This window comes from Vicugna pacos, chromosome 1, assembly GCF_048564905.1.
Source record: "Vicugna pacos chromosome 1, VicPac4, whole genome shotgun sequence".
NCBI classification, from domain to species: domain Eukaryota; kingdom Metazoa; phylum Chordata; class Mammalia; order Artiodactyla; family Camelidae; genus Vicugna; species Vicugna pacos.
Genome location: NC_132987.1, coordinates 124,280,190 through 124,303,440, shown reverse-complemented (window position 1 = coordinate 124,303,440; position 23,251 = coordinate 124,280,190). Strand labels below are relative to the sequence as shown.

At 59.4% G+C, this 23,251-nt stretch overlaps 1 protein-coding gene across 3 annotated transcripts; it reads left to right on the top strand.

Moving 5' to 3' along the window:
* The first annotated feature begins 270 nt into the window (after positions 1-270).
* On the top strand, positions 271-22,374 carry LSS (lanosterol synthase). Of its 3 annotated transcripts, none has more exons than XM_072970573.1 (22): positions 271-292; positions 804-969; positions 1,704-1,842; positions 3,775-3,883; positions 4,855-4,976; positions 6,347-6,443; positions 7,442-7,577; positions 7,819-7,927; positions 8,484-8,602; positions 9,825-9,922; positions 10,391-10,418; positions 12,002-12,058; positions 12,691-12,762; positions 12,980-13,030; positions 13,525-13,674; positions 14,391-14,487; positions 15,227-15,332; positions 17,088-17,153; positions 17,566-17,646; positions 18,268-18,438; positions 19,491-19,569; positions 20,118-22,374. In XM_072970573.1, exons 3-22 carry the CDS (start codon positions 1,764-1,766, stop codon positions 20,247-20,249), a joined length of 1,959 nt encoding a protein of 652 aa, XP_072826674.1. In that variant the 5' UTR covers positions 271-292; positions 804-969; positions 1,704-1,763; the 3' UTR covers positions 20,250-22,374. The 3 variants fall into 3 exon arrangements, with proteins under 3 accessions (XP_072826674.1, XP_006204996.1, XP_072826683.1); XM_006204934.4 differs by having other exon boundaries at positions 276-359; XM_072970582.1 differs by lacking the exon at positions 271-292 and adding an exon at positions 353-483.
* The last annotated feature ends 877 nt before the right edge of the window (positions 22,375-23,251 follow it).

The following is a 23,251-nucleotide window of genomic DNA, read 5'->3' as shown; positions in this document are numbered from 1 at the left end:
GGAGCTGACAGACTACAGCGTCTGGCGCGACTGGAAGTCGCGCTCCTCCTGGCCTCGCCCAGCCGCCAAGCCCCGCCCCGCCCTCAGGCCCAGGCCTCGCCCCAGACCACCCAGGCCCCACCCAAGCACCGCCCACCAACACTGGCCCCGCCCCCCGCTCGGGGGCACGGCGCGCTCCACATCTGAGGTGGCCGGGCTCGGCGTTCTGATTGGACGCGCGGGCATCTGCCCATCGCTCTCCGGTGTCTGCCGAGGCGCGCGCCTGCGCAGTGCGCGAGGGGTCGGGCCAGCGGTAGGTACAGGTCCCAGCACAGGCGGCGCGGAAGCCGGAGCGCGGCGGCGGTCATGACGGAGGGCACGTGAGTTCCTGCGCGCCGCGACCCCGCGCGAAGGGAGGGCGCGGTCGAGGGCGCTGAGGAGGGGGCTCGGCAGCTCGGAGGCTTCCCGCGAGGCTGCTGCGCCGTCCGGCCTCGCCCGCCTTCTGTGCGGCACACGGGCCCCGGGGGGCGGTGGGGGCCGGCTGTCCTTCGGCGGTGTCACCGTGGGGCCGCTTGGGGCCGGGCTGAGGAGAGCCCGTTGGGGCGGGGGACGGGGATCCCGAAGGCAGTTGCCTCCACTGCCGGAGAAATAGTGGCGCGGTGTTAACTGGATGCAGAAGCGCGCCAGGCGGGTCTGTTTTGCAAAGTTAGAGGAATCGTGCCTGCTTGTAGGTTGTTGAAGTGAAACGCTAAGTTCGTTGCGCCCTGGCCTCTGACCCAGCGAGCAGGAAGGGTGGTTACTCACTTGAGCCTGATCGTTTTCAGGTGTCTGCGCCGAAGAGGGGGCCCCTATAAGACAGAGCCGGCCACCGACCTCAGCCGCTGGCGACTCAGCAATGAGAAGGGAAGGCAGACGTGGGCGTATTTCCCAGAAGAGAGCGCCGGCCGAGGGCAGACTGGGCTGGAAGCTCACCTCGTGGGACTGGACACCGTGAGTGTGGATTCTGCCCCTCCCCTGCAGTGTCTGGGACACGACCAGAAACTTGCCTCTCCCCTCTTGCTACAAGCACCAAGAGCCAACAGAGAACTATGAACAGCTATATGTGAAGGGTGGTTTTTCCCCTTTGTTAAAAAAGAAGGGATGTGTAATGTGTACCTGTGTCACCTGTCACCAAAGCTGGTTCCTGCAGGAGTCAATTGAGGTAACGATAGAGCATGAATTGAGTGAACCCCTTCGCTTCAATCCCTTTATCACTAAGCTGTGTGTAAGAAGCTGCTCTAACTTTGTTTTTATGCAGAAAAAGATGTTTTTGATCCAGTGAATTTCGTATGAGAAATTCAGTTAGTCAGAGAGTAGCATGCACAAATGGGATCTCCCTGTCACTGTGCCATCCCTCGGTCCCTTTCCTAGAGAGGCCTGAGTTCCAGGTCTTGATGGGCACCAGTGCCCCACTCCACACTCTTGGACATGTGGTTTACTTAAGATGTCTTGGAGAAGTTGTGAAGAAATTTGCAAATGTGTGACTGGAAAACAAAGCCATGAGAGTGTGGAGCCATTCTTTGCTGAAACGGCAGTACCATTATCAGAGTTTCAGACTTTTGATTGAAACAGCTGAAACTTTCAAAGTGATTCAGATTTGTTACTTTGACTTGGGCTGTAAGTGCTGAAGGCTTCTCTAACGCAGCAGCAAACCCCTCAGCTCTCATCTCTTCTCTCCTTTGCAGAGGAGTTACTTTAAGGAGTTGCCCAAAGCCCACACCGCCTGTGAGGGGGCTCTGAATGGGATGACATTTTTTGCTGGGCTGCAGGCTGAGGATGGGCACTGGGCAGGTGATTACGGTGGCCCGCTCTTTCTCCTGCCAGGTAGGAGGGTGCTGTTGTGACCTGTGGGTAAGGCCACCTTGGGGCATACTTGGGGTCCTGGCTTGATCTGGTTCAGGCCCTTGGTGAATGTTTGTGGTGTGAGTGAGTGAACAGGTGAAAAACCAGCTCACATAGAAAAGGGCTGGGCAGGTTGTCCTGGTGTTGGTGCCAGGGGATGGGAGTAGAAGGCACAGCTAGCTAGTGTTCGGAAAAGGAAGCAAAGGGTCCTGGAGGTGCTCAGGGTGGTGGAGGGGGATCTTTAAGTCCAGCGTGGGCAGCTTGTATGAGGGAACTCACCTGAAGGGGTGGCTGAAAGAGCTCAGGTGGGAGCTGTAGGTGCAGGTTGGTGAGTTGTAGGAGGCTTGCAATTGGGCCTCCTGGGTACAGAACTGGTTTGGCTAGACAAGACTGTTTTGCATTCTGGGAATGCTTCTCTAAAGAAATGCTCAGTTTTGTCATATGGGAAACTCTCTTCCATGAGTTTATGCAAAAGGACCTTTACCCTTAGTGGGAGCAGCACTGAAAGTCTGTCACCTCTTTGACTCCAAACCCTGCTGCCTCCTGGACTGTATAGCTTTGTGCCTTCCTGTCTGGGGACCCATGGGCTTGTCCCTGGGGGCAAGTCACCGGGCTCTTTCTCACCTTGGCCCCCGCTGGAGCCTGTTGAGACTGTCCCCAGGGGTCTTCCTGGGGAGTCGGTGACTGCACTGGCTTGCTCTGCCCCTGAGCAAGGGGACAGGACTTCACCATGCCTCGGCTGCCCCATCTGTGATGTGGGGGTGTTGAGAATTGGATGTGGTCACACGTGCGCAGCACCAGGCCCTCTGTGGGCGATGGGTCATGGGGAGGTTGCGTTGGCTTGTGCTTGCTACTGCAGCTCTGGGCTCTGCCTGCTGCCCTGCTCGCGCCCTTCAGGCTGGGGCTTTCCTCTCTCCCTCTGGACTCTGGACAGACCATCTTTCTCAGGTTGACAGTGGCCTGTTTGGGAGTGCCATACCAGAGGTCTTCTGTGGCTGGCTGAGGTTTGCGTGGTCTTTTCTTGCTTTAATTTGGAAAATGCCTGTGGAGGTCAGGATTCTGCGTGGCCCGTGTGACTTTGAGTATCACTGTGGTGATCACTGACTCTGTGGTTGGACCTCTTAGGCTCTAGCTCCAGCCCCACATTTTAAGAGCTGTGCTTCAGTTTCCTGGCCTGTGAAATGGGGAAGACCCTGGCTCTGCTTCCTGCCTGTGTGTTTCCCTGTCTTGACAGTATCAGGCCTGTTACGAAGGGAGATGAGCTGTTTTCTGTGAATCTCTGTGGCATCTTCGCATCTATCTGCCCTTCTTGGGTGGGTGTGTCCACCGGGGCTTCTCATGCCTCTGAGTCAGGCATCTGTTCCATAGCGTGTGTTGTGGCCGGGGCCTGCCTGAGACTCCCTGTGCTGGGTGCCGTGGGCATTGGCTGATAGAGCCGATGCCAGGGGTAGGGTGGAGGGATGGGGGTCGGCCTGTGAGCACCATGCTCAGGAGGGCCAGGCTGGGAACAGAAGGTTCTTTGTGGGTAATATTTATTGTTGTCCATCTCCCCTTTTTGCAAAGGAACATGTGCTATTGAAAAATTTAATAAAACAGGAAATGTACAGTTAAGCAAGTAAATGTTACCCCATTCCCAGAAGGTGTGTCAGTAGCACGGGACCTGGAGTGTCCGGGTGGGCTATGCCCGCCCCATGTGGTGCAAGTACCTGTGCTGTTGCTGCTGCTCCATGAGGCCACAGTCCCAAGGTCCCCGAGAGGGCTGGGAAGAGTAGCCTTCCCAGGCTCGTTTCCTTGGGAAGGAGACCCTAGCCAATAGTTACTTGTTGCATGGGGTTCTTCTCGGGAGGAAAGGGGCCTGGGCTTGGCAGTGCTGAGTACCTGCTCCCAGTGAGGAACATCTTTTCTGCCACACAGGCCTCCTGATCACGTGCTATGTGGCGCGAATTCCTCTGCCAGCCGGATACAGGGAAGAGATGGCACGGTACCTGCGGTCTGTGCAGCTCCCGGATGGCGGCTGGGGCCTGTGAGTCTGCCAGCCCGGCATCACTGCACGTGTGTACATGCATGTGCACACGTGGTTTTATGTAGGGGTTGCACCCGTTGAGGGATAGGGTGACTGTCTGTGGGCCTGGGGTCAGAGGGAGAGCCTGGCAGGAAGGAAGTAGGCTGGGGGCTGTGTGCAAACTGGGCCTGAGTTTCCCCGGGGGTCTCAGAGCAGGGCTGTTCACACCCTGGGCCTTGGTTTCCCAGCTTGTGTTGTAATGGGTTTCATGACTGATTGAGAAACTCTTGAGACCCACATACCACAGTGAAAACCATCTGGTTGTCATCACTGAGGCAGAAGAAAACTTTTCCACTCTGGAACAGCAGCAGGTAGAGGCGGAGCCGGGCGGTTCTCCCCGCCTTTCGGCCTGCCTTTCTGTGGTGTGCTCGCTCTGGGAGCAGGGCCTCTCCCCAGGTGGTCAGCCGCCTGCCCTCCTGGTGGCGGTGGGCCCTGGTGCCTCTCATCGTGCAGTGAGGACTTGGGCCCCTCCTGGTTTGGCTGTAGCCACACCACCAGCCTTTGTTACAGAATCCTGGGAGGACAGCGCAGCTCTGCTGGTCTCCTGTATGGGCTCATGGGCACCTCGAACTTCAGGTCCCAGCTCCCTGGCCTGTGGGTCCTGGGGCAGCCTCAAGATCTCACCAGTGCCTTCGCCTCCTCTAGCATGCTGCCCCTGGAGTACACTCCATGGGCCCTGGTCATGTGTGGTGTGCAGTCGGGTCACTGCCTGGGGCCTGGTCGTGGGATTCAGGGGTGGGAAGTAAACAGAGGAGGTGGTCAGGTCCTGCAGGGTGATTTTGGGACTGTTCAGCTGTCATGGGAGGTGCAGGAGCTCTTGCTGGAGAATGACTCTTCTGGGTGTTCTTGTTATTCCATTCTTGATTTTTTGAGGAAATTTCACTGAAAGTAATGGAAGATGCCATTTTCTCACCTATCTCCTGCTCCCATAGGCACATTGAAGACAAGTCCACGGTGTTTGGGACTGCACTCAACTATGTGTCTCTGAGAATTCTGGGATTTGGGCCTGACGATCCTGACCTGGTGCGAGCCCGGAACATTCTTCACCAGAAAGGTACACCCTGCACAGCACGTGCTCCGTAAAGAGTTCATGTTATGTCAGCACAGCGAGTGCTTGCACATGGGAAGTAGGCAGGCGCACCTCCACTTCAAACATGGTAAAACACATGAGCCAGGAACGCATCAAAGCAGAAGCAGGTAGAAACTGTCTGACCTCTCCAGTGCCTTTTTAAAAAGTAGATTAAGGAGGGGGCACATAATTCTGCCTGTTTTACACGGCGGCGTGGGCTCAGGGCAGCGGCTTGTGCACTGCTCGGGGGTGTCCTGGCAGGGCCGCCCAGCCGCACGGGAGTGGCAGGAGCCAGTAGCGCTCTGCTTGCACCCTCCACCCTCGGTCTGCTGTGTGCCCGGCCGGGTTCTCAAGGGGGTGGCTCCTCTCCCCTCATCCCGGGGAGGCCCCGTGTCTCCTGCTGCCCCTGGAGCGTTCACTGCTGCTCTGCAGAGCCTGGCGCAGTCTTGCCCACCCACCTCTCAGGCACACTCCTCGGTCTGCTCGTCCTCCCTGCTCTGCTCACACGCAGGGGCTTCCATCAGCACCCTGAAGCCCCTTCCTGCCTCTGCGCTCTGCGTGCACCGCTTTGTCCACCTGGGACATCCTGCCTTCCACCGCATCCCGCTGCCTCAGGAACTCCTGTCCAGCCTTCACATCGGGTGTCACTTTTCCTGGTCTTCCAGGCTGGCAACACCTCCCTTGTGCTCTCTGATGACAGCCTGGCTTCTCCACGCAAATGTTGCTCTTGTAATGGATTCGTCGTTAGCTTCTGGGCTCCCTGCTGCGGGGTATCGGTGCTGCTTTCTGGTTCCCTGCCTGTCAAGGAGTGTCTTCTGGCCACACTTGCCCAGTGGCTTTGTGGGTCTCTGACTTCTGCACACCTGCGTTTGGGCTGAGGCCTCCTGCTGAAGCACATCCAGGACAGTTTTTCTGTGCCTGGGATGGGTGCTCCTGGGGCGGCTCCACACGTGTCCCAACAGCCGCATTGAAGTCCAGACTGTGCCACGTGGGGTTAGCACAGATGGGGGCAACAAGGCGGGGCCCCAGGAGGGAGAAGGCTGAGGGCTCCACTCACCTCCCCTCATCACCGACCCCCAGCTCACATGGACGCGGGCTGCCCTGTGCATCTAGGTCACTCCCCTTCCCAGGTTGCTCCCTGCCTGCGCTCCTTCCCGCGGGGAGGGGCTGGATGCTCCTGTCCTGGAGCAGCTGTTGGTTCCACTGGTGGCCTCGGTCCTGAGCAGTTCTGGAACCTGCTTCTCATGACAGGGAGAGGAGCCTTAGTGGCCTGCCTTCCAGAGGGGTGTGCGTGATTCCTGAGGGTCTAACCTTAACAGCCAGAGACGTGACGGGGGCCTGGTCTCTCCCCCCAGGTGGTGCTGTGTTCATCCCCTCCTGGGGGAAGTTCTGGCTGGCTGTCTTGAACGTGTACAGCTGGGAAGGCCTCAACACCCTGTTTCCAGAAATGTGGTATGCCTCCCTCTACAGTTGATTTGGTGGCCTGTCGCCACAGTCTGATGAGTAGGGTGACGCAGCCCTGGTCACTTGCTGCCTGTTGTCCAGATAAGGGACTGTCCATTCTCTGCAGTGGGCTGGCGTCAGAGTCCGGGCGGGCCCTCGCTCGGCTGAGTCCCACAGACAGCGGAAGGGTGCTCCCTGGGGACGGGAGGGAGGGGGTGCTGTGGGCTGGGCCTGGGGCAGGGGCCTGCCAGGCTGACTTTGGGACTGCTGGGTGGGGAGTGGGGCGCTGGCCTTGTTGCACGGGTCGTGCTGTTGTGGGCTATTGGAGCGCCTGTAGGAGTAGAGTGAAGAGGTGACAGCGGCACCGCCCTCACTGCCCCGCACGGGGTGCCGCACTGGCCTCCTGTCCCCGTCAGGCTTGCGGGTGAGTGTTGTTAATCTCGGACCTCTGCTCCCCTGTGAGCATGTCAGTGTGCATCTCTAAAAGACGAGAGCGCTCCTTTCAGCAAAACCACAGTATTGTTTAAATACTCAGCGAAATCAACACCAGTTCCGTGTTGTGTGACACCCGTAAACCAGCATTTTCAAACATTTTGTGAGTATCTAATGAAGGCTGCGGACGTCTCTCCAGAAAACGTCATGTACATATAAGCGCCCAGCATCACCTCGAGGGGGTGAGATCCCTGGAGCGCTGTCCGCAGGATTGGGTCCCCAGGAAGCGGTCAGGGCGGGTGCGGGCCTCGCGTTAGATGAATTTGGTGGCGCAGAGGTGTGAGAGGAAGGGGCCCATCCGGAGATGACAGCAGGGACCTGATGAAGGGCCGAGGGCCAGTCTGTCGGGCAGACCTGCCTGTGTAGGGGCAGGGCCCCTCAGGAGCATGGCTGTGAGGTGCCGGTGGCTGTGCCCACTTGCTCTAGAGACAGCAGCACCCCTGTGTCCACGCTTGAATGGGCCCCGGGCTGCAATAGGGGGCTGGGGCCCCTGCTGACACACTGCCCCCCCCCAGGCTGTTTCCTGACTGGATGCCTGTGCACCCCTCCAAGCTCTGGTGCCACTGCCGGCAGGTCTACCTGCCCATGGCCTACTGCTATGGCACCCGGCTGAGCGCCGAGGAGGACCCACTGGTCCAGAGCCTCCGCCAGGTGAGCCTCACTGCGCATGCCCACTGGCCTAGGGGCCCCTCAGAGCTGAGAACCCTGTGGTAGAGCCTCCACTCCTGCCCCCACACAACGGACAACGGTTCAGAGGCTTGTGGGGTGCGGTGGGCTGCAGGGCATCTGTGGAAGCAGCCCTGGGATGGGGTTTGGGGTGCAGTGTGCTCATGAGAGCCTGCCCTGGGAAGGGGGAGGGAGGTCTGGGTCTGAGATGCTGCCCACCCCCTAGGAGCTCTACGTGGAGGACTATGGCTGCATCAATTGGCCGGCGCACAGGAACAGCGTGGCCCCCGACGAGCTGTACACACCGCACAGCAGGCTGCTCCACGTGCTATATGGTGGGTGCCTCCAGGACACCAGAGTGCCAGGAAGAGTGGAGGGACGCTGGCCCACGATGAGCCCCCTCCACTCTTCTCACTGTCCTGGTGTCTGGGTTCTGCGGGGACGGGGCCAGCTGTGTGCATCTTGTGTCCAGTGGACCTGCCTAGGGCTCCGGCTCCTGGACAGAGGATTCAGAGCCCAGGGCCTTGAGGGGCCTGTGGTCCCATCTCTGTTGGGGGCAAGGGGCAGGACCCCACGAGGCCCAGTCCAGGCCTGTCTCCCACGGGACCTCTTGGCTGCTCAGAGTGGCCGGCCGGGGGTCATGTTCCCTGCTGCGTGGGTGCGTTCATTCCCTCACTCATTCTGCAGACAGGCCCTGGGGTGGGAGCTGGGACCCTGCCTGGTTTCAGTCAGGAGCCTGCCCTCCACCTGCTGCAGGGGGGTAAGAGGGTTGGTGGGAGGACTGGAGTGGGGGCCCAGAGCCTGCCTATCGAGGGGCACCTGTGCCGGGGCTGGGCGGAGGCCGGGAGGCCCTCCATGTCTGGCACCCCCTGATGCCCTTGCCCCCCGCAGCATTCCTAAACCTGTACGAGTGCCACCACAGTGCCAGCCTGCGGCAGCGGGCCATCCAGAAGCTGTATGAGCACATTGTGGCCGACGACCGCTTCACCAAGTGCCTCAGCATTGGCCCGGTCAGTGCCCCACCCCCACTGGGGGTCTGGGCTGGGGTTGGGGGAGGACTGGGGCAGGTGGCCCAGAGGCCTGTGTCCGTGGAGCTGGGAGGGGGTCTCACGGGTGCGAGGTCTCCCACTGGAGACTGCCAGTCCTTTATTTGGCACGTGGGCCTACTTGGGCCTCTGATCCCACAGACCGCTTTGCTTGGCCCTCCCTTCCATCCCTACCACCCCGTGTGTCTGGACCACTGCCTCCAGCGGGGAGGGCTGCTTTTCTGCCCTTGGCCCCCCCACCTCTAGTAACCCACTGCTTGCCCTTCTCCTATGGGGGTTGGAGTGCCAGGGTGCTTGCATTCCATTCCTGGTTCCTGCCCAGCCTGGTGACTGGGGACCCTTGCTTCTCTGAGCCTCTGGGCCCCTGATCCGGCTTTGCCTCGTGGGGCCATGCACCCCAGCGGCCAGCGCAGAGTGGGGGAGGCTGGCCACAGCCCCGGGGTGGTGGGTGCCAGAGGCAGGGTGGTTGTGAGCCTGTGGGCGGGCTGTGACGGTGGTGCTATGCTGGGTCTGCCCATGGGTTCTCTGAGCCCAGTGGGCTCTGTCCACGAGCCCCAGCCCGGCCCTGCTCCCAGGCGTTTTCCAGGCCATGTGGGACCCCAGGGGCTGTAAACTGCGACTGCCCCACCGGAGTGGCTCGTTGTTTCCCTGTCAGCAACAGCGGGTTCTGTGTGGGCTCTGACTTAATGCTGCGTAAAGCAAGTTACAAATGAATCTTAATGGGGTTTTGACTGATGAGACCCCAGTGGGGAACGTCTGGGCCTCTAGACTGTCTGCTCTGACCACGCAGACCCTGCCATGCAGGTCTCGTCTCTGAGTCCCTGCTGTGCCCCTCAGACAGCCCTGTCCTTGGCCCCCTGAATTATCTAAGGTAGCTCAAGATGCACCACACCCTAGGTGCCCGCTTGGGGTCCCCGCCTTGCCCATTACCTGGTGGCTGGCTCTGCTCACATCACCTTTGTGAGTCACCCTGCCTCCTTCCTCCACCGCACATGTGCCTTGGCCCCTTTCCCGGGGCAAGGCTGCAGCCCGATCTCTCCATCTTGGGGCCTGGAAGCAGCAAGTGCTTGGGAAAGTGTCCGGGAGCCAGGCTGTGCTGGGGCCTCGTGGGGTCGGGCTGTGGCCCTCCAGCCCAGGAACCCCTACAGGCGTGGAGCAGAGCTTGACCAGGCTGTGTCTCCTCCAGATCTCGAAAACCATCAACATGCTCGTGCGCTGGTATGTGGACGGGCCGGTTTCCACTGCCTTCCAGGAGCACGTCTCCAGGATTCCTGATTACCTCTGGTAAGCACGGCGGGCAAGGGCGGGGCTGAGGGAAGGCCAGGCGTGATCCCACAGTGTGGCTTCCTGGTGAGGGTGCCGCGCACCTGGAGTAACACTTGGGACCAGGAGTTTGAGGGTTTGTGGAAGCTTGGAAACTTCAGGTGGTTCCAGAAGGTAGAGTAGGAAGCCTTGGGTGGCGTGTCAGGAAGGCCTTGTTGACCAGGAGAACTGGTCAGTCGTGGGTGGTACCCCAGAGTGGGGGCCCCTTGTTGCAGGCGACCACGGAGGGTAGGCATGGCCCAGTGTCCCACAGGGTCCTGTGTTCAAGGGCAGCCCTCTTCCTCTGGTGACCCCTCATAGCTGGGTGGGGCTGGGAGCTGTCCCGTCGCCCCTGCTGAGCGAGTGAGTTGCTCTCTGGACCAGGGCTCTGGGCCACCTTGACCTCCAGCTCTGTGCCCTGTACCCTGACCTGGACGCCTCTCTTAACAGGCTGGGCCTCGACGGCATGAAAATGCAGGTGAGGGCTGTGGGGCCTTAGCTACTGGCTTCCTTGTGACCATTCCTGCCTTTCGGGTTTGTTAAGATCCCCAAGTCACTCTTCCTGACTAGCTTTGTCAGCGCGAGGTGAGCGCCGCTGTTCCCACCTGGTCCTGCATCTGGCGGCCCTTGGGTGTCCCTTGGATGTGTGCCGTCCAGCGGGATGCAGACAGGCTCTGCCAGCCTGACTGCTGCTGGATAGCTGATCTCAAAGCTCGCGTGCTGGGTCTGGCCGACGGGGGCAGGACAGCAGCTGGGTCCTGTCAGGAGAGCCCGCGCTCCCAACTGCCCTTAGCTGAGCACCTGCAGAGCTGCCTCTTCAGGGTCCGGGGACGCACTCTGGGTGGCCCTTCCCTGTGCACACCGGGCCACCATTCCATGCTGTTTGGCTGATTCGGTGGTCTGGTTATTGTAGGTGGTGTTCCCCTGGCTTATTTCCTGTGTTGGGGGCCTGGGCGTGGGGCTTCTGGGTCCCAGGGCAGCCTGGGCTAACCTGGTCCTGTACTGGCTGCAGGGGCCTGGGAGCTGTAGGGCCCCCTCGGGGCTGTCTGCTGTCACTCAGTGTGGAAATGTGGCTCCTCCAGCAATGCTCTTGGATCACACTGGCCTCTGGGCCCTTTGGGATGGGCACACGTGGGCCCAGCACCACCGCTGCCCCACCCCGTGCACTTACCAGATGTGCCTCAAGCCCCACGCCCAGCTCTCTGACCCCTACGCTGCCGGTCTTGCATGAATGGTTCCCAAAAAACTCAAAGTGGAGGAGGGTGACGGGCCCCTGAGTGGCCCCACGTCCCCTCTGACATTCCAGTGCTGGAGCTCACGGGACTTCTGGCTCTTACAAAACCTCTGTGCCAGCCCCATGGAGCTCAGTGGGGTTTCACTGTGGGTTCGCTGGTATCAGGATTCCATCTGAGAGTCTGAACTTTGAAGTTGCCTTGTTCAACAGTTTCCTGAGTGTTCTCTCTGGGGTGATTGTCCCTAGAGTGCCCACCTGCTCTGTGCCCTGTATTTTTTGCAAACTGGTGTTAGGCCCTGAGGCTTGATCTAGTTCAGATTTCCTTTGGCCCGGCGGCTGTCCTGGCTGTGTGTTCTTGCCACACATCGTCCTGCAAAGCCGCGATGTCCGTGTAGCCTCCCCTCCCCATTACCCACATGCCTGTCACCATCCTGCTCACCCCCTGTTACCCACATGCCTGTCACCATCCTGCTCACCCTGCGCCATTATCCATAAAGCAATGGGCAAGCAGTGGAGGCCATGGGCAGTGGTCATCCAAATCCTGGTAGTGCTCTGAGAAAGCCCTGTCCCAGCTGCTGGCTTGCTGAAGGCAGGGGGGGGCTCCTGTCCATGTCCACCTTTAGGACCAGTCCCTCTCAGGCCCTCGTGGGCTTTAGGGCTGCAGGGCCCAGAGCCTCGGGCCAGGAGTCAGCTGGGCTTCTACCTCTTTGCAGGAGCTGGTGGAAGCCCTGAGACCCTTGCTTGGTTCTCTAGGTGCCCGTCGGATCCAGGAGGTCGGGGGTGGGTGGGGGCAATGCTGCGGCTGGGTAATGCTGTCCTCTCTGCAGGGCACCAATGGCTCCCAGGTCTGGGACACCGCGTTCGCCATCCAGGCTCTGCTGGAGGTACGTGGCTCTGTTCCCCATTTTCCAGCCTCCAACTGCCCTTTCTGAGTGTCCATTCCTGCGCCTTGCTGGGCATGGCACCTGCTGACCCTGACCCTTCACTCAGCTGGGGTCTGAGGCAGTGGCTTTGCCTGGCCGCTCTGGGAGGGGCCTCGCATGAAGGCTTCAGGAGCAGGGAGCCTTGTGAGGGCTGTTCCCGAGGAGATGATGTGGTGGGGCTTCTAGGCGGGGGGGCGGGCTCCAGGCTCTTCTTAGAACTCAGACTGCTCTGACGGGTACCCTTGAACATGTACTAGTGAGAAACAGGAGTGTGCTTTTATGCTGGTGGGAATGAGGTTGGCGCAACTTTTGGGAGCCCTGGGGGGTGGTTTGGGCCACATTGGGGGCCTGCCTTAGACAAGGCAGGGACCCTTTGGGCACAGGCCGGGGCTGGCGTGGTGTGGACCATCTCTTCTGCCCGCTTCGTTGCTCCAGTGCATCTTTCTGACTTGTCTGCAAAGCCCAAGCATCCCTAGACTTGGCTGGGTTGCTCCTGGTCCCCAGTGGTGGTCAGGTGTCGCCAGGGTCGTCCAGGGACCAGTCGCCCGTGCAGGCCTCTGCCGGTGAGCCACTCACTTCCTTCTCCCTTCCAGGCGGGTGCACAACACAGGCCTGAGTTTTCGTCCTGCCTGCAGAAGGCGCACGAGTACCTCCGGGTCTCCCAGGTGAGACCAGCCCAGCCATGCCTTCCCTGGGCGGGGCACCTTCTCACCTCTTGCTCTCCACTCAGGGCATGGCCCACTCAGGGCGGGGCGGTGGGGCAGTGGGCACCGCCTGGAGGGCCCCGCACGTCCTGCTGTGCCAACCCCTCCTTGCTCTGGTGTCTGTTCAGTGATGACATCTCCTCCCTGTTTCCCACATGTGCCCTCGGATGCTGCCCAGGTCCCGCACAACTTCCCCGACTACCAGAAGTACTACCGCCAGATGAGCAAGGTACGCGCCAGCCCGCCACCCAGGTAGCCTCGCCTCGCCTCTGGGGCGCTTTCCTCAGCCTCCTGGGGCCTCCTATTCTGATGGACGCACCCAGGGTGTTCCTGACTAAGGAGCCTGCACAGACGTAGCTGAACCGCGTGGGCATCACGCCATGTGTCACAACAGGGACGTTAGAGAAGCTGTCAGAACATGAGCTAGAGAGACGGCAGAGGCAGGGAGGGCAGCTCCTGTGGCGCGTGAGGTGTGGGCGCTGTCACGGCGGGCCGCTTGTGCCTGTCCCGTGGTGAAACCCGGAGGGCGTGATGCTCAGGGGCTGTAGTCCTTGTGGAGTCAGACACCCGTCCACGTATGTGTGGCCTGGGGCGGCGGCTGTCCCTCCGCAGCGGACGGGCCTCGGCTCTGCGTGGGTGTGGGAGGTGCCACAGCCTCGGGTGGCCCCGAGGCCCAAGCGTGCGCTCGGCCTCTGCCCATACTCACAGCCCTGCACTTTCCAGGGTGGCTTCAGCTTCAGCACGCTGGACTGTGGCTGGATTGTCGCCGACTGCACCGCTGAGGCCTTGAAGTCCGTCCTTCTCCTGCAGGAGAAGTGTCCCTTTGTCACCCAGCACATCCCACAAGAGCAGCTCTTCGACGCTGTCGCTGTGGTGAGGCTGTGGGGGTGGTGCTCTGGTCACAGGGTGCTGAGGGCGCTGTGCCCTCCCCTCCCCATGGGCTCTATCTGGCGAGCTCCTTACCAGACCGTGGGAACCTGCAGGGGCACGTCCTCTGACGGCATCTGTGCATGGAAGACTGAACTTGCACAGGGCCAGCGGGAGGCCCTGGCTGGGCGTGAGCCTAGACCCTCTGGGAGGGGTCCTGGGCTTCCCTGGTGGGTGTGAGCCGGTGTCCTGGGCCAGCCAGACGGCAGGGGGCAGGATCCCTGACCAAGGGGGTTCTGGTTCTGGAGGCTTATGGACCCAGCTGCTCCCACAGGCCTCGCTTGGGAGGGCTGGCATTCTCCACTGGTTGCATGAAAACAGGAGAGCTGTTTGGTTTTGGGCAGAACCCTCCTAGCACGTCTAGGTTTTGTCCAAGTTTTACGGAGGAGATCACGTAGTTCCGTGGCACACACGTGACTTATAAGTGATGAGCATGCGCGTGTCGAGAGTGATCGCAAGTGGTCACGGAGTGCCTGGTTGATAAAGGTTGCAATCCACTGTTCTGGGCACCCGAGGCTCTTGGTTTAACATGAAAGCCGGCTTCCTATTCCCCTCGGTTCTTAGCCTTGGGGTGTTTCCGGAACACTCTGTCATAGTCTGTGGGCTCCTGTGTGTGCTTGGTGCGTGGGCAGGTTCTCAGGACCTTCCCTCTCTGGTTTTAGTTGCTGAGCATGAGAAACCCTGATGGGGGGTTTGCCACCTATGAGACCAAGCGTGGGGGACACCTTCTGGAGCTCCTGAACCCCTCGGAGGTCTTCGGTGAGTAGTCAGATGACTGTACAGCCGCAGATGTGGGGGTCCTGTGTGTCTGAGACGGGTTCTCCTCCACAGCCCAAGCTCTTTCCGCTGGCAGAAGGCAGTGTCAGCGAATGCGTTGGCAGACATTGGCGGATGCTCCAGGAGCCCGCAGGCCCTGGGGGATTCCATGCTCCTCAGCTTCCGAGGGTGGCACTGACCCTGGTTGTAGGTGGCCCAGCTGCTGTCCGTCTCTCAGAAATTGGCAGGATTCACACCAGCTCTCTGGCCTGAACGTGGGCCGGCTTCACGCTCTTTTCCGTGGAGGCCGGCCTGTCTCCTGAGAGGTCCTCACGGAGCCCCAGGCTCCTCGCAGGGAGGTGACAGCAGGAACCCGCTCGCCCGTGTCCTCCTGCCGCGGCGTGCTCAGGTAGCATCTGTGCCTCGTACCCTCCAGCCAGGTCTGCATCGATCACTTTCCTGTAATTGACAAACAAGGTCCAGTCGATGCCTTTCCAGAGAGTGCAGCTCTGCTGTGTGCCCTGCTCCTTCCCCCACTGAGCTGGCTGTCCTGCAGCACAGATGGGCCCCGGGCCACCCGTGAAGGTGCCACCCTCCCACTCAGTGGCCGGTTGCTGTGACACTGCCTCGTCTCCCCTGGGGAATGGGCAGGCTTGTGACGTGCTGTGCAGACTCTGCATGACTGCCCAGTCGGGCAGCTGAGGGCAAGCTCACCTGCCTAAATCTGCCCTTCCCTTCCCAGGGGACATCATGATTGACTACACGTACGTGGAGTGCACCTCGGCTGTGATGCAGGCCCTGAAGCACTTCCACAAACAGTTCCCGGACCACAGGGCCCGGGAGGTCAGGTAAGGGCGGCCTCGGCGGGGAGGCGCTTGGTCACTCAGCACAGGTGCGGTGAGCTCGGGGCCAGGAGCTCAGACACCGCCAGCCTTGGCGTCAGGAGTGAGCCACTCACTTAGGCCCTGGGGCTCAAAGGAGAATGTTTCTAGTACTTCTCCATTAGGAATGATGTTAGCCTTAGGGTTTTGGTAGTTACCCCTTTTCATGTTAACAGAGTTCTTTCCCTTCACAGTTTGCTGAGTTATGTTTTCTCTCTGTGGTGAATAGGTGTTGTATTTTAGCAGATGACTTTCCTGTCTCTACCGAGATGATTATATATTTATCTCCTTTATCCTTTAGTGCTATAGACGATTATTTTAGCTTTTCCTAATGTTAAAACACCTTTGCACTTCTGGCCAAACTTAACTTAGTACTGACAGACCGCTGCTGTGTTCCGTCTCCCCATGTTTAGTTCAGGTTTCATCTGTGCTCATCAGTGAGCAGCCTGGAGCCTTGTCTTCACCACGTCGCGCTCGTCTGCTTGCTGAAAGGCTATGTCGGGTTCGCAGAATGAACTGGGGAGTGTTCCTTCCCCTTTTTGTTCCCTAGAGGAGTTTGTGTAAGATCAGGATGATTGCTCTTGATAATCTAGTAGCGTTCACTTGTAAAAGACCAAGACCTGGAGTTCTTTTTCTGGGCAGAGTTCACATTTTGGATTCATATCATTAGTGAATAGGATTATCCAGGCTCTTTATTCTTGAGTCAGTTTTAATAAGTTAATTTTCTTATTTAATAAACAATTTGCATGTCTTACCTAAGTTTTCAAATGTATTGTCGGAAACTTTCTTGTTTCCTCTTCACTTTCTAATTTGCACTGTCCCTGTAGCTGCCCCTCCTTTTTCTGTGGCTGCCGCCAGCTTGTGCCTTCACCCTCAGTGCTTGTGTCTGCACTGAGGGGCAGTATGACTGCAGACTCGCTGGCTGTCAGCTCACAGTTACTATGGGTTGGGTTCCAGGCACGGCTGAGCGGGGGCCTCTCCCTCGGGGCTTTCCCAGGTTGCAGTCACGACACTGGCCAGGCCTGGGGCCTCGTCTGAACGTCGACCGAGGACCTGCCCCGAGCTCATTGCTTGTTGGCAGGTTTCCACCCCTTGCAGAATGCCAGCCTCAGGGCCCCCTTTCCTTGCTGACTGTTGGCTGGAGCCATACTCAGCTTCTTGCCCATAGGCCTCTTTGGTGGCTACAGGAAAGCCAGCCTGCGGGTCAGCTGGTCACAGACGGGGCACCGGCGCCAGGTGGGACTGCATTCCCAGAGGCGGGTCAGGGTTGGGCGGGTGCTCACCTTGAAGGCTGTGCTCGCACCTTCAGCTCTGGCCTTTTCAGAGAAACCAGGCCTGTTTCAGAAGTACCAGTTAGACCTGCGATGGGCTTTCTTTGTCTGCTGAATGTGTCATTTTCCCTCATTTTTAATTTATTTAAAAAATTCCTCTGTGCGTTTCACTCAAGCCTGTGTCATTGGCCTTGCCTTCAGGAACCCTGAGCCTGTCTGTGGCCGCTTCTCATGTGGGTTCATCCCTGAGGTCCGACTGTCCTCTTGCATTTCCTCTCTCTGCCCCTTTGCTCCCCTCCCGAGCCTGTAGCCACTGCCCTTCAACTTGCAGCTCCGCTCGGAGTGGTTTATTCCACGTATTCTAAGGGAGCCCGTGGAGCGGCGGAACTGGAGTAGTAGGTGAGTTGCTATCTCTATGGAGTGTCCATCAGGTCGCCCTTCTGTGTTCCAGGGAGACCCTCGAGCGGGGCCTGGAGTACTGTCGGCAGAAGCAGAGGGCCGATGGCTCCTGGGAGGGGTGAGTGGCGCCTGTGGGTGCAGACGTGGTGGGGTCGCTGGGGCTCGTGCTGCCCAGAGGCCTCTGGACGTGTTCCTGGTGGGCCTTCTCCAGTTTGAACGCCAGGCCTTTGCCCTGGTGGTGGTCGCGCAGCACGTTACTCAGAGGAGTTCAGCTGAGTGTGCTGGAGGTGCTCGGCCTGACGGTGGTGGTGGCTCCTCATCCTTTCCTATGGGCTTGGGTCAGTTCGTCTTGCTCGGTGGTTCCAGCACATGGAACTATCCCTGAGGCCGGGCTGGGTGGGTGTGTCTTAGTGTGGAAGGCCCCGTGGATTCTTTCTTGAAAATACCTGCACCCCTGCCCTCACCCCCGGGCTGGAGGGCGTGCCAGAAGCCTGTGGTCTTTGCCCTGTTTCCTCCTTGTCTCCTGGCAGCTCCTGGGGGGTGTGCTTCACCTACGGCACCTGGTTTGGGCTGGAAGCCTTCGCCTGCATGGGACATGCATACCACGATGGGTGAGTGTGGGCGTTCCCCCCGTGGGGGAGCGGGGTAGGGGAGCTTCTCAGCAGGACACTCTCCTGGGCATGTTTCTCTCTTCGATGTATGATTTGGGGGTGTTACAAACAGTAAGATAAGGTCAGTGTTCCTGGAAACATACGAGTCACCAGGTTGCACTGAGGACTTTCCCGGGCTGCTGAGCCAGGAGCACCGTCTGGTAAAGGTGCTTCCTGACTCGTGTGGTGGAGGGTGCCTCTGCCCTCTGTCCTCCCACAGCTGGCCTGGCCCCCACGCGCAAACCCCACACTAGGCAGGAACAGGAGGGCCGGAGGCCAGGACACTGGCTGGGCTGGGTTGGGAGAAGGGAGAGGCCTTGGGTCAAGCTGTCTCTGTCCACTTCCCCCAGCTCTGTTTGCTGGGTAGGTGTTTAGGGGGTGGTCCCCTCTGGGAGGCCATCTGCACGGACATAGCATCTCACTCTGTCTTCCAACAACCACGGGAGCAGGTATCCGCCTCGTCACATCAGACGTGGGCTTCCCCTGGTGCCCCTGCCAAGTGCCCCGAGGAGGCCTGGCCAAGGTGAGGAGAGGGCCCTGGGACCCCTGGGTGATGTGGCTCCTGTCTTCCTGGCCCTGCAGGGTGGCCTGTGCTGAGGTCTCCCAGGCCTGCGACTTCCTGCTGGCCCGGCAGATGGCAGACGGAGGCTGGGGGGAGGACTTCGAGTCCTGCGAGCAGCGGCGCTATGTGCAGAGTGCCCAGTCCCAGATCCACAACACGTGTTGGGCCCTGATGGGGCTGATGGCTGTCAGGTAGGGGTGACCAGACCTGTCGCTGACCGGGGGTCGGGTGAAGGAGGGACAGTGAACCCGGCAGCCGTGGCGGGTGTGGCGGCCAGGCCGAGAGCAGGCGTTGGAGGAGGCAAGGCCTGCGGAGCCACCCTGACTGGTTCCCAGGGCCAGGTGGCGGGTCCTGCAAAGAGGGCCCTGCAGAGAGGATACCTGACAGTGGCAGCAAGGGTAGCAGGGACCCACTGACAGGGCGAGGTGTGGCTGCGCCTGCAGCCACTCTGTGCCCACAGCCAGTGCTGGGCCAGGGATGTGCTTAGGCACGTGCATACCCAGCACACACGCGCAGGCGCACACAGATACACGTGGACCTACACACATGCAGGTGTGCATGCAGGTGCGCACACAGGTGCACATGGAGTACACACACGCAGGTGTACAGGCACGTGGATGTATGCACACACAGGTGTATACACAGGTGCACGTGGACAAATGCACACGCAGGTGCACACAGCATCTCAGTTTGTGTTGCCCTGTCGGGTTTGGGACCATTGGGAAATCTTCCTAAAATCCCCTCAAACATGGCCATGTCAGTGTGAGCAGGAGCAGTGGAGTCTGGGGGCCCCGGGGGCAGGGGTTTGGGACTGGCCTCGGTCTGCCTCCGCTGCTGGGCTGCTTCCTACACCGTCGAGCCTTCTGCCGTCTGACCTCTGCCCTGGATGAACGAGAACTAGCACACATGGCTTCTGTAGCCTGCAGAGGGCTCTGAGGACCAGTGGCCGGGCGGACACGTGTCCGGGGGACAGGAGAGCCCAGCTCGTGGCAGGGCTGCTTGGCCACATCATGGGCGGCCCTCCTGCCTGCTCACTCCACCTTGCAGCGTTTCCCGCCTCTTGGGGGGAGCGGCGTGTGACTGTGGCCAGCGGGTGTGGCGGTTCAGGGCTGTCCCTCATTGTGCAGCGTTTCACGTTTTTGTTCTTATGCTTTGCCGTGTGAGGGTGAGGACGCAGGGTTGTCTGCAGCCAGAGCTGGTCTCATCCAGTGGCGGCAGGAGTGTTCGCGCTCTCGTCCTCCAGGCACCCTGACGCAGCGGCCCTGGAGAGAGGAGTCAGCTGTCTGCTTGGAAAACAGCTGCCCAATGGCGACTGGCCCCAGGTATGCGTGGGCCGGCGTGACCTCCATCAAGTGTGTTTGGGCCCCACCTGCCCCCACGTCCTCACGGGGCTCACAGGCAGGGGCTCACTTTGGGGATCTGAGAGACGCAAGCAGTACCAGTGAGGGGCCTCTGTTGGAAGTGGGTCCATGCTGCTGCTTGGGTCTCGAAGTCCTGGGCTGTTTGCAGATGAAGCCCTGGCTCGGGGGCAGGGCTGGTGGGGCCAGGGAGGAGCTGGAGGGCAGAATCCCACGGGCCAGCACACCCTGGGGCTCTGTCTGACGCCCCGCACTCAGAACGAGGCATAGGAGGCAGCCTCTACCTGCTTTTGCGGGCGTGGGGTCACGGGGTCACAGGAGGCTGACCCCTGACCCGCTGTTGGATGCGTCTGGGGTCGATGTGGCTGTGAGGGGCCGGGGCCCCGCACTGGAGGGCTTGCTGCAGGCGTGGGGTCCGAGAGCTGGGATGGCGGGTGGACCACCTGCTGAGGTGAGCAGTCAGGGAGCCGCCCAGCCACCCGAGGCGGGTTTCTCTCCCTGTGTCCTCCCAGGAGAACATCGCTGGGGTCTTCAACAAGTCCTGCGCCATCAGCTACACGAGCTACAGGAACGTCTTCCCCATCTGGGCTCTTGGGCGCTTCTTCCGCCTGTACCCCGACAGCGCCCTCGCCGGCCACCCTTGAGAGCACATCTGTGGGGCTTGGGGGGCTGGTCAGTTCTGGGCGAGGTTGGGGCATCTCGGCTGGGCCGCGCCAGCCCCCTCACTGCCCACTTCAACAGGAGTCCTGAGACCTGCCTGTGGCGGGGACAGGGCAGCTGGCCTTAGACACTGCTTTTTTAGGTTTATTTCTGAGAACAGCTGAGGGAGGGACGGGATGAGCTGTGACCTTGGGTAAAGTGTGCATCCTTGCTGTGGGCGCGACCGGGTGGGCTCTCTGGACCAATGACTGAGTTCCCGGGAGAGGAGCAGCTAGGCGTCATCCGTCTCCTGCCTCTTCTGAGTCTCCGGCTGAGGGATGTGACCCCCCCCCCCCCAGACAGCCCTCTGGGGAGAGGCTGGGCGGCCCTGGTCACCGCGGCTGCTCAGAGGGGAGCCAGACCCTGCAGGCGGCCCTGCCCTGGCTCTCCAGCCCGCCCACACCTGCCAGCATTGCCACATCCAGAGGTCACAGTTGTCTGGTAATGACAGAAATGCACCCGGGAGGCCACACATAGCAAAGGGGGACGGACATCAGTGGTCTGATGGTTACCCCAGGGGTCACCATTGTGTGCCGGGGACAGCCCATCACTCACCACCTGCTGCAGGCAGCCAAGCGGGCATGTCACCTGGACCCAGGCCACTGCCCCAGGGCACCCTCGTGGCTGCCTCTGACCTCCTTTGTGCTCTGGCTGACGTGAGGGTCCAGTCTCCAGGGTGCTGCCTGTCAGGTAGTAAGCCTTCAATTCCCCCCTGGCTTCTAGACCCTCTGGTTTGGCGCGTGTGGCCTTGGGACTTAGGATGGAAAATCCATGTTCTGGAATTGCCTCTGACCCACGAGGATGAGTGGTTCACATTCTCAGGGCTCGCGGGGTATGGCTGTGAGGGGTCCACCAGGAGCTTCAAAGAGGGTCAGACCTAGGCCGATGTTGCCCCAGGGCCCCCACCTGCTTCTCGTCCACCTGAGGGTCCCCACGTGGTCTGGCAGCCCTGGCTGTGCTCCCGTCTGACTGTCCTCTATCAGGCAGCCGGAGAGACCTCTGGATGCTGTTCTGCTCCGCCTTCCCTGCCCGGAACCCCCAGTGTCAGGCCATCTCCGAGGCCGTGCACCATGTGGCCTTAACTCCTGCAGCTCCCTGTCTCTGCCTGGGGCTCACCTGCTGCAGGGCCTTCACCTGAGCTGACCCGCCCCAGGGTGGCGCTCCTGCCTGCGCTGAGTCCTCAGGGCCTTGTCTTGGCTCCACTGGCTGCCACACCGTGTGGCACGTGGTGGGTGCTCAGCCAGCGCGAGCTGAATGCCAGCTCTTCCCTGGCATCTTCCTCTGGGGTCTGTTCTGCTGAAGGGCCTGTGCTGAGGGGCCTGTGCTGGGGCCCCTGTGAAACCTGGGGGGTTGCTCTTGCACTTCCTCTCTTGGCCCGTGGCCTCCCCAGCCCCCCGGGAACCAGCAGCGCAGACGGTGAGTTACCAGTCTGCTCCTTGCAGTGGCCGCTGCCCCTGGCTGGCTCCTAGCCGTGGGCAGAGCCCTGGATGGAGCACAAAGCTTCCAGAAAAGAAATGAAAATCTCCTTTTATACAGAAAATGCTATTGAAAGTCACTTACCTGACCGGCTACCTTGACAAGCGGACGTTGAGTCCCTTAGGCAGAAGCCCATCCTGCTTGTGTTTTGTCTCCTCATGGAAACGGTCACGGTCCCTCAGGCACCACACCGGACGCTGGCCCACTGTCCCTTAGTCTCAGGGAACAGGAGAAGCTGTTCAAAGATGGGCAGTCGCACCTCCAGTTATTTGAGGGGAAACTATTTGCCTCGACCTGATTAAAAATCAAAAATCTCTCTCCTGGGGTGAATGAAGATTCTTGAATTCAAATCATTTCATTTTTGGTTATGGGGAGCGGGTTTTGAACGTGTGGGAAATTCTCTCTGGAGCCATGTTGGCTTTTCTGTGTTCACTGGGATGTAAACTTGAGGTCTGAGCCTGTGTGGGTTCTTTCACTCACAGTGGAAACTTGCTTCAAGGAGAACACTTCCTTACTGAGTGTAACCAACATTGTTACGTGATTTGATCTTATTCAGGCAACAAAAGTGTTTAAAAAAAAAATCAATGCCGTCAACTGTTGCTTCCTCGTTTTTCTCATTTCTTAGCAATAATGATAGGTTAATTGGTTGGCTTGATTTATTTTCATCTCTCCATCTGCAGTGTAAAGTATTACTAATAATTCCCGTTGTTTCAAAAGGAAATTTAGGTTGAAAATAGACAAGGGGACGTGAGGGCAAGAAGGTCAGGTGGGGTTGGGAGGGACGTCAGGTCACGGGGTATGTGCCGGGGTCTTGTTCGCTTGCTGTTGTTGGCCTCCAGACACAGTGCTGGACTTCCTAGGAGGCAACTGGAGAGGGAAACTCAGCGTGAGACAGGCCCCTGTGGCTTAGGAGATGCCCGTCCCACTGCCTCAAGAACAGGGCATCTCGGCTGCTCCTTGCAGCGCCCTCCACCAGGCGCTGGTCACCGTGGACTCCACAGGGACCGCCTAGTAACGGCTCCAAAACACATGAAGCAGAAGCTGGTGGAACTAAAGAGAGTTAAAGTGGGAGATTTCAATAATTGTCTCAGCAACTGTAGAGAAAATCTTCAACTAGCTTGCGTGGTTGACATTTGTATAACTGCTCGCGTTCTTTCCAAGCGGCCATGGACAGTTCACTAAGATAGGCCATGCTGGGTCATGACACAAGTCTCAAGAAATTCAAAAGGATTGAAACCATACAGAGTGTATTCTCTGACCACAATGGAGTTAAATTAGAAATCAGTAACAGGATTTGTAAAGTCCCAAATTTTTGAAAATGAAAAGATACACTTCTAAGTCGTCTATGGTAAAAAATGGAAGCACGAGGAAAATTAAAAAATACTTCAACCTGAATGAAAATAAAAACATGTCTTCAAAATTTGTGTATGTAGTGAAAGCAGAGCTTAGAGAAATGTTTACAGCCTTGTTA

Excerpts from the sequence above, each read along its gene's own strand:
- LSS (XM_006204934.4), top strand. Across the intron at positions 970-1,703 it reads ACCTCGTGGGACTGGACACC|AGGAGTTACTTTAAGGAGTT; the intron begins GTGAGTGTGGAT and ends TCTCCTTTGCAG. Across the intron at positions 8,603-9,824 it reads AGTGCCTCAGCATTGGCCCG|ATCTCGAAAACCATCAACAT; the intron begins GTCAGTGCCCCA and ends TGTCTCCTCCAG.